This window comes from Vanessa atalanta, chromosome 22, assembly GCF_905147765.1.
Source record: "Vanessa atalanta chromosome 22, ilVanAtal1.2, whole genome shotgun sequence".
In the NCBI taxonomy this organism is placed as follows: Eukaryota; Metazoa; Arthropoda; class Insecta; order Lepidoptera; family Nymphalidae; genus Vanessa; species Vanessa atalanta.
Genome location: NC_061892.1, coordinates 1,368,350 through 1,379,423, shown reverse-complemented (window position 1 = coordinate 1,379,423; position 11,074 = coordinate 1,368,350). Strand labels below are relative to the sequence as shown.

The 11,074-nt window shown below is 31.9% G+C and overlaps 1 protein-coding gene across 1 annotated transcript; it reads left to right on the top strand.

Moving 5' to 3' along the window:
- Positions 1 to 1,532: 1,532 nt before the first annotated feature.
- LOC125072754 (zinc finger protein 510-like) lies at positions 1,533 to 7,689 on the top strand. The gene is made up of 2 exons (XM_047683438.1): positions 1,533 to 2,345; positions 7,093 to 7,689. Exons 1-2 carry the CDS (start codon positions 1,570 to 1,572, stop codon positions 7,571 to 7,573), a joined length of 1,257 nt encoding a protein of 418 aa, XP_047539394.1. The 5' UTR covers positions 1,533 to 1,569; the 3' UTR covers positions 7,574 to 7,689.
- The last annotated feature ends 3,385 nt before the right edge of the window (positions 7,690 to 11,074 follow it).

The window sequence follows — 11,074 nt, the reverse complement described above, 5'->3', positions numbered from 1 at the left end:
GAAATCTTAAGATTTTATACTTTATAAAGATTAAATGGGTTTGTTGGCGTTATGTTCATTTTCAGCCACCAATCTATCATTAAATTCCCAATTGTTCATAATATAACCTCGTTATTTTATAAAGTCGGTTATAAACAAACATAATTCCATTAATAATAATGACTGCCATTAGTCACATTCTAGTAAATAATATTATTTATTTAAACACAAAAAACTGAGTAGATTCTGTACTTGATTGGATATTTAACGATAGAAATTCTAAGTCCATTATTTTTAATATCAATACCAACGTAATAACTAATAATATTATAATGAATGTATAATAGGTAAGTACATTAAGTATATTATTTTTATGAACTAATAACACTATTCGTAATGATCATGGTACTTACCACAGGATAAATATAATTATATTCGTGTGTAGATACTATAAAACGGTTTTTTTTTTTTAAATGTAGATAATAGTTATTTAAAGTATTTTCGGATTATTCTTGTATTATTTCGTTATTCAATTTAAATAATATGATTAATTTAAATCTGAATCACATTCTGAACGAAAATAATATTGAAACATGCATTAATTAACGGTATTAAAAAAATGTTCACTATTTTAATTAACGAATTTTCTGTGTATAATAATTATTATGAAATGGTAGAAACTGAAATATGGTTGGTATTTCTGAAAAGTTATATATAATTAAAATAGTAATACTAAATTTTAAATCTGTTTTCGTTAAAATAACTGACAAAAGGTAGCCAATTAACATAATATATTTTATTATGTTATTTCTAGTTGAAACAAAGTAACTATATAATTATATATGTATGTACCTATTTTCTTCTCTTTTTCATCTCTTAACATTTTTTACATACACTTCTTCTAAGTGACTATGAAAGATTAAATTTAAATCTTTCAAGTGTAAATGAATTTATATATAAGTCCTTAAAATATATACAAATATGAACTCAAAATAATAATTGTATAAATCTTGACCATGTGGAATGGTGGCAAGACTGCTAGCATCATTTCCCCGTTGAATTGCAATTCCGATCATCTGGGCAAAAAACGATCCAGCCCTTCTGTCACCAATGGGGGCAATAAGGCGAGGCTACATTAAAAGTATAACACTTTTAATGTAGCTTTTTGCTCTACCACTCCAAAGGCCAAGTGTTTAGATTTGTTTGGATCGTTTTTTGCTTCAAAATTTTCCGCAGGGGCACCGGCTCTTAATTTTGTTTCTAGGATATCAGACGGGGCCAGCGTGTCAACGCATGTAGCGTCCCATACAAGGGGCCATCTCGTATAAATAATATTCCAGAAAAACAAATTTTCTCTCGTTATTTTAAAAAGAAAATAACTCAATGTTAATATTTAAATTGCTTACCCTTAATATATTTATATAACTAAATGTTAAAACCTATATATTGAATAACTCAATATTTCAATAGATTGCAGAAACCAAACATTTCCAATAATGTCAATGTCAACGTACTGTCATTTACGCGCGAATTGACAGCACGAAAAGATTTACGAAATGGTGTTGTTTGTTGTTGTATAAAACTTTTTTTATGATGGAAAACTATGAGGAAATGTATAATTCGATTTGCCGCATATGTTTGAATTACGGAAACAAACAAAATATGGTGTCATTAATTGATAATAATACAAAGGATGGCATTAGTTGTCATGGCAAAGCGGTTCTAAGTTTTACAAACATATCAATAAAAAAACAAGACAGTTTACCATCAGTTATGTGTATAAAATGTTTATATTTGTTAAAACAAGCTATTTATTTTAAATTATTATGCGAATCGAGTGATAAATGCTTAAGAAACTTTGTTAGTATTGTGGGTGACAATATCGAAAAAATGAAAGAAAAAGTCGTAGAATACACTATGTTAAGGTTTTATTTACCGAACGAACAATTATATTCTTCAAATAAAATCATTAAAAATAAACAAACGAAAAACAGCGATATCATTTCTATTACAAACGAAAGTGTTACTATGTCAGAAAAAAAGTTAAACGACGTAGCTATCTCAGCAGACTATTTTAATGACCAATCTGACCTAGAACCATACAAGGAAGACGAAGATATAATATTAGAAGATATGGAAAAACTAATTAAAGAAAATGTTTTTACTAGTTCAGTAAAAAAACATAAACCATTCAAGAGAAAGCATTTAAAAATAAAACGAAAACTCGTAAAGAGACAAAAAATGTTAGCGATCCAAAAAGCAATCGAACAAAGAAAAACAATTAAATTGATCTGTAAAGTGTGTAACAAAGTCCTCGCCAACCAACACACATATGAACATCACATGCAAAGACACAATGGCTGCAGGTACTTTGTATTAATTACTTAAATTTGCTTAAAGTGTTTAGTCAATGTATTTAAGTTGGCCGAACAAAAAAACAACACAAATAATGCTCTCATTGTGTTGATTTTCTGTTCACCCATGGTCAAGAAAGGGACGTACCGTTACCTTTCTTATTTTTCTTACTGTCAGTGTTCATGAAGTATAAATAAATAAATAAATATTGGACAACATCACATACATTACTCTGATCTCAATGTAAGTAGCTAAAGCACTTGTGTTATGGAAAATCAGAAGTAACGACGGTACCACAAATCAAGACCCAAGTCAACATAGAAAAATAATGAACTTTTTCTACATCAACTCGGCCGGGAATTGAACCCATGAAAACCAGAAAAATATTATAGAATTTATATATATATGAATATAATATAGTTAAAATTACATACATAGCTATTAAACACGCACAAGCGTTTCTATAAACCTCACTACAGGTTTGCTTATATATCTTGTCTTTAATGTAAAGTTGATAAGTAACTAAGATCATAAGAGGCCTAGTAGGTAGAACACATGAATCTTTATTTAAGATTGCCGTGTATACCTGAATTTACATGATTGAATTTTAATAGAGCTTTAAAAACATTTAGTATAGTCTATCTTTTTTAATTTAGGTAGTTAGTAGATTAAAATGGATTTTTTCATTTATGCTTATATATGCTATGCTGAACAGGATAGTATTGTAATTAGACTAAGCTTTAAATTCTTTACCAGGGGAGTTTGTAAGCATTTTAAATGTTTAAAAAATATTCTTCGTAGTATCATATACATGTAATACATATAAAAAAAATTATTATCTGTCCATTTCTAAATAACATATACATGTATATATGTATGTAATAATATGTACGATAAAAATAAAAAACATATTTATCTTTTTAAAAAAAAAATCTTTGGAAAATTATTTATATGTTAATAAAATGCTATGTAATTTAGATAATTTAATTAATACAATAGAATAAATGAATAAAAATATATGTATATAGTAGGCTTGTAATAGAAATTTAAAAGGTGAAGTAATATTACAAAAGATACTCAAGCAAAAAATGTAGATTCTAATAATATTAATTTATGTAAAATTACATAGCAGTTGTAATTAAAATAATGATGTATGCTTTTCGCGTGTGGCATTAACGAAATAACCCTAATTAGCAAAATAAAACCTTAAAAAGAGAGATATGTATGATTTTTGAACAATAAAATATTTATTTATATATTTAAAAAAAACATATTTTATCTGTATGTCTTATGTGTTGTTTAATGGGTAGATTGTATACATTGTTGCTATATAGTAATAGTTAGTGGCATAGTAAGAGTTTTGCCTATCTGGGTAGGTAAAACTCATCATATATCTGCCTCGAAACAGCAATATATTGTATCGTTGTGTTCCGAGATGGCCCAGTGGTTAGAACGCGTGCATCTTAACCGAATATTTCGGGTTCAAAACCCAGGCAGGCACCACTGAATTTTCATGTGCTTAATTTGTGTTTATAATTCATCTCGTGCTCGGCGGTGAAGTAAAACATCGTGAGGAAACCTGCATGTGTCTAATTTCAACGAAATTCTGCCACATGTGTATTCCGCCAACCCGTATTGGAGCAGCGTGGTGGAATATGCTCCAAACCTTCTCCTCAAAGGGAGAGGAGGCCTTTATCCCAGCAGTGGGAAAATTTACAGGCTGAAGAATATTAACTTCACTTGTAACTATATATGTAAGAAAATCTTGGAAACCTAATTTGACCCACTTCCCGGTTTTCGATTAGGATGTAATTTTGCACATGCTCCGAGTTCATGACATATTAAAGTTTAAAAGAAAAAAAAAAATGCAAAAGTTTATCCATTTAAGTAAAATAATATCATTCATTGCATGGTGATTTAGAGTCAATTGGAAGTATAGAACTCTAGTGCTGTCCTACCCTTTTTCCATTTTTCGACCGGTTTTGAATCCCCGGTACAGTCCATATTAAAGGTAGATGCTAACTTATCCCAGTTAGCTGCGGCCCTCAGCCGCCCCTGGGGTCCATAAACGGGCTTATTTAAGTCGCCGTTACTAGATTTGAGATAATAATTTATTAATTTTTAATTGTAGGATATCACATTTATCACACTGAAGTAACAAAACATTTAACATTCAAAAACGCTTCGTTGTGAAGTTTAGGCTTAAAGAACTTTATTTTTTTCTCAAGAACATTACATTTCACTTATGAGTACAGAATTTTACACATAATGCAGTTAAACATGTAACAAATAGTTTACTTGAATAAACTTGATTTGTTTTGATTTGATTTGGTGCCGATGGCGCCGCGCCATCTACCGGTGGTGTTGCCGTACCGTTGCACGGCAAACGGTGCCGCACCGTAGACATGGGTCCACGCCCTAAGAAACGCCATTAATCCAACATGGCAGCCTACTCAAGATGGCGGACTGGCTGTTTGAAATCCACCCCCATGATATGGATATCAAATAAAACGGTTTGCTGTCAGGAATACGAAAAAAGTAGTCACGTGACTTAAATTCAATATGGCAGACGTCCAAGATGGCGGACAGGCTATTTGAAATGCACCCCCGTGATATGTGTATCAAATGAAAGGGTTTGCTGTCAGGCTTACAATATTTTTGGACAAAACGCCCTATTTGTTATTTTTAGTGCGTGCTAAAAGCGTGTTTTTTAGTTATTTAAACTATTTTATTTATTCTAAATAAACTTGCTGTACACCTGCCCCTTCGCGCGCGTGGCTTTTTTCCCTTTATATTGCAAATAATAATTATTATATAAACTGTAAACATTTTTCTGGGAAAACCTAATTAACTTTTCTTTTCTTTTCTGGGAAACTAACTAATTTACTTTGACTTAATGCGTTCTGTCTAAGGTCTTGCTAGAGGTTCCGAGAAAGGCATAATCGTAAAATCGTATACATTATTTATGTGTGAAAGAAAATATGTTACGATTATTGTTTAATGATTTCGTTGTTAGTTCCTTATGTATTATAGTGTTTATTTTTATAAATTTTAGAATGGAGGTTTTTTAAACAGCTTAACTTAGCGTTTGTCTCAATCAATTTTGTACCAAATAAAACCTATTTAATAGTATGTAAACTATTATTTTTGTTATTGTTTTAATTCACACAGGATTTTATAAGTTATGTCATTGTCGTTCCAAAGTATTCTTTATTCAAAAGTAGGCTCATAAAAGTACCTTTGAATAATTTTTTGCAACGTTGAATAAAATGTAAGCCATCAATGGTTCGGAAATTAGATTCCACCGAGAAGAACCGGCAAGAAACTCAGTTGTTACTCTTTTATACTATTGTACTGACTTTGTCAGTAAAGTACAATTATTTTTTCAACTACAATTAAATTATTCTCTTAAAATATTTTTTTAATTAATTTAATAGTGTCTTTTATTTAATTTGTATGTAATATATAGCTAAAGTAACTTCGTTCCAACCTCTAGATCAACTCTCGTTTTTAGGATTCCGTACCTCAAAAGGAAAAAACGGCACTCTTATAGTATCACTTTGTTGCCCGCCCGTCTGGTATATTCAGGTCCATAGTCTCTTGAAGCTGTGATAAAATTAAACTCATAAGTTAATATAAAAAAGATACGGCCGTTTATGCCGAAAAAAACGTACATTTCGACACTCAAGGGAATAAAAATTTAAATGGTATTTTCCGTTGACCTACAATAACCATGAAATTTGGCAAATATTTAAAAACAGGGTCTTTATGCCAGGAGCGGCGGTCCAAATTTTGACAATAGTTAACCGTGTAATGAGGAGTATCATATGAAAGGGCTTTATTGGCACAAGCTTAAACCGATTTTTAATTATTTTGATATAGTATAGTTCTTGATTTACGACGAAGAATGAACAAATAGAACCTCTTTTCATTCTTTTTTCAATCACCACTAGCAAATCTGGATTATATTTGATATTAAAGTAAATAAATAACTATTTTTTTAATATTTACCTTCAAATTTTTTATAATATGCCGTATAATATTGTACGGAATCCTCGGTGGGCGACTCCGACTCGCACTTGTTCGGTTTAATTTTTATTGCTTCTAAAAAGTATTGTTGGTATTATACTTGAAGGGAAGACTCAACTTTGGTTATATTATAATAAATAATCAATATTTGTATATTTTAAATACGTTCTATCGTCTTACAATAAATCTAAATGTAACATACATTTATACAAACAGATATAAGAAATCGTGGACTTTATGTTCGTACAAATTTAATAGAAAATTTTGTAATAAAATCATTATCTAAGAGCATTTACTTGCTTTGTGAAAGTCTGTCTGGGTATGTACCATCTACTCATCACATATTCTACCGCCAAACAATAATAAATAAAGTTGCGTTTCGGTTCGACGAGTTAGTAACTACCGACACAAGACAACATCTCAGTTCCCAAGGTTAGTGGCGCTTTGGGGATCTAAATGGTGATTAATTTAACCATTTATCAACCGGTGCCCCATTTGCGAGACTGCCTACGAATTTCAAATTAGAATAAATAGTAATAATTGAGTTTCTTAATAAGATTCTTTACGATATAATTTACGGCCGTTGACATCTATAACATTAATAATATGTCAATTTAACAAATACTATAAGAACCTACTTGAATATGAATATAGCAAACTTTTTTTTTTCTTTATTTAGTATAATTGTAATACCGAAATGTTCTATATTTAAATTGGGTATTTTTTTAGATACATCTGCGAGCACTGCGGCAAAGGATTTCCAGTTCGAACCGAACTTCAAATTCACCAAGTATCCCGTCACGGTACAGGACCATACTTACAATGTTCGCATTGTCCTTTCAAAGCACCTAGAAAATTCGATTTGATCGAACACGAGAGACTGCACACCGGGGAAAGGCCTTATACATGCGAAAAGTGTGGGCTTACGTTCAGACGACGCGGAATATGGAGGAAACATTTGATTTACCACACGGAAAAAAAGATTCAATGTCCGCAGTGCCCAAGAAAATTCTTCCAAAGGAGCGAAATGTTAGCGCATGCAAATAATATTCATGATAGGGTTTACGTGTATTTGTGTAACAAATGTGGTGCGACTTACGCTAAGACGGCGACAGTGAGACGGCACATGTCTGAACGCCATGGTATTCCAAGAGAAATGCAAGGGAAAATTATAAGGGTCAATAAAGGAATTGGTTATCAAGAACAGTAGCTTACGTCGATTGAAAATTAGAAGTTTATTAATTTGAGTTGAACAATATCTTGTTGTTCGACCGTTTGAACGACTGATCCGTAGGTTTATAAAGCAATTGGAGGCTGGAAACTCAATTTGAATGGAATTATTATTAAATTAATAATAAAGAAATTTTGTAACTCATTTAGTTTTATTCAGTGAATGTTACGAAACATTCTTTGCACATTTCTACAAAATTTACGGGTAAATATCCATATTATAAAACATATCGACTCTTACGAGCATTAAAACTTCTTAATACATTAAGTACGACCTATTCTAGCGAGTTCCTGCTGAATGAAATCAATAATCAATTTAAAGTTTCGAAGAATTATGGAGGACTCGTAGTTATGAGTAATAGCCACTTACAAACACTAACAGCCAACACACGTCCTCGCCCCACTAACCAGAAGTTCTACCATGTTAAATATGGACGATAAGAAAATCGATTTTCTCTGATGCTTGTCTGGTATTAACTAATTGCATTACATTCTGAATGATTTATATTTATGCCGTAACGTAATTTCAAGATAAGTTAAACATGAATAGATTTACGTTTGATGTGTTTGAGTTCGGTTGTAAATTAATATTTGTAATTTCCACGATTAGTGTGACGTTTAAATCAAGATCAGATTCAATTTATCCATACAATTCATAGTAGTAATATTATATCATCACTACATAGCGTAAAACAAATTCGCTTTCCGCTGTCTGTCTGTCCCTTTGTATGCTAAGATTTATAGAACTATACAACGGATTTTTTTAATAGATAGAGTTATTCAAGTGGAAGAGGATATCTATAATACATGCATAATATAGTTGAGAGACACTGATAATTCTAGAGGTTTCTAATGTGATGTCTTAAATAAACATATTGTATGTGCTTATGTTCCTAACGCTCTCTGAACCCTACGAGAAAGGTCAGTACTACAGTATTGTACACCTTAAACAGTCTACAAAAAAGCCCGGGATATGTCTCTTAGGGTTAACCCACAATAGTATTTGTTATCCTTTACTTTGTAAAGCAAATGATAAAAAATAATATATATCGCTTTTACGAAGCGATTTTAAGCTATACGGCATTAATCCTTATCCAATTAAGCGCCTTGAACATATTTTGCATTTAATATAGATCAATATGACCCTTTACAGCATGTAATTTAAATGAATATTTTCGAAGTTATTACAAATTTTGAAATGCAGGAACATAGCGGTTTGTAGTTTCTAATGACAAAAAAGCTGAGAATGTTGTATACTAAGACATTGTAGTATATTTAGTATTAGCATTGAACCCGTGCGAAACCGGGGCGGTTCGCTAGTTAATGATAAAAATTAGCTTGCGGTATTCGATTCACGATATCGTCGGTACAGGAGAGTCAGTAAGCTAAGCTCCAAAGTTTTGAAAGTTTGTCGCTAAGCTGCGAAAACTGGGCGACTACTATGTGTCATCTTGTACCACATGAACGACCAAGCGTAAACTTGGGAATATATATTTTTGCTTAAAATATTTCGGTAGACTTGTAAATGGTCAATCTGATGGTAACCCTGGTGGTAGGGCTTTGTGCAAGCCGTCTGGGTAGGTACCACCCACTCATCAGATTCTACCGCCAAATAACAGAGTGAGCCATTGTAATCACAGGCACATAACATCTTAGTTCCCAAAGTTGGTGGCGCATAGATGATGTAAGGAATGGTTAATATTTCTTACAGCGCCTTTGTCTATGGGCGGTGGTGACCACTTACCATCAGGTGGCCCATATGCTATCCGCCAACCAATGCCATAAAAACCCTTATAATTCTCAATGTCTATAATCATTATTACTGAGTCCTCGGTAGTGATTAGTTACTTTTTACACCATGGCGCATGGCGCTGGCGCACTGTTTGTCTGTCTGTTGCTTTTTCACAGCCAAACCAAATTCCATGAAATTTGATATGAAGCAAGCTTGAACTGAAGAAAAGACATGGGCTACTTCTAATGCATAAAACCTGATGACCGGAACCGGACCGGTGAAGCCGGGGCGTCTAATCAGACTCAATGAGTTTAGTACATAGACAATTTTACTACTTTTTACTAATATGTAATATTCCTAAGAAATTATGTCTCTGGGTCTGGAGTTCCAATATATATATATTAAGGATTTTTATTTTAAACCGTATTTTTATTTAATACATTATTTTAAAGCCCCACTGAGATATCCCGGACGCTGTCCAAACTAGGACATCCGGGAAAACTAACACGAATGGGAAAGCCCAACTTATACATAAACCATTTTTTGTCCTATTTGAACAGCAATCTTGGCTAGCATTTTTCACTTAAGTTAATTGAATTGAATTAACGTTTCGTTTAATTAGTTTCTCAAAACATGTTAAGAATCACCGACGTATTGAGATATGCACATTAAAACATTATCACAGGGAGATTGAAATGAAGTTCAAATAATAATATTATGAGGGATGGTCTCGTCTTCTTTATTTCTTGAAATCCGAAATTATTTTGAATAAAAATGTATTTGTAAATCGATCATTATATTGTGGAAAAAGAGATCCTCATATTTCCTACCGTATCTAGTGTCGAGGAGGAGGAGAATTGATCTTGTCAAGTCATTTTTACTCAATTACGTTTCTCCTTACAAACGTGATTTATTTAATAATATAATAAATGAATTGTAAATATTATGGTATCTGTATTATTAAATTTAATAATACCATTATATAGTTTATCCGTCCCATTTATACTATCAACGGACCTACTGTTTACTTATAAGTTAATAAAGCTTTTCTGTTAAGATATCCTTAGTAGCCTTGACTTAAAAGTGTTTTATTTACACAGTGGTCAGACTCTCGGACAAAGCACGTTGAACATTTGATCAACCTTCATATCCTTCTGGGTAGTGTCAGGCTTACAATTTCATCGAATATGAGAGGTTAGGTGTAGGAATATGTTTTTTTTTAATGGTATAGTTGGCAAACGAGCACGAGGCTCACCTGATAGAAAGTGACTACCATAGCCCAGGGACAACGGTGGGCTATCAGATACGTTGCCGGCTTTTAAGAATGGTGTAGGCTCTTTTTTAAGGTTCCCAAGTCGTATCGATTCGGAAAAACCGCCGGCGAAAGCTGTCTAGGTGGTTCGGGTAGAATGGATGGAATGATATGGTAGCACAATTCAATACATTTAAAAAAAACAGACATGGATATAAGTAAATGTGATAGTAAATAAATAGAGGATTAATAAGATACAAAAATGAAATAAATTACACAGAACAATAATAATAAATCGATTTTTATAAAATATAATATATCATTATTATATATTTGAATCACCGTTTCGGAAATTTGCGTTTCGCAATTCATAGTTTTTATTTCATTTTTGTTATTAAGATGAATAACATTTTATGTTTGAACAAATATTGTTGTTTAGGAAGTGAGAGATAGAGTCCTGCGAGGTTATTACTGTTTTACTAATAACCCTGCAGACG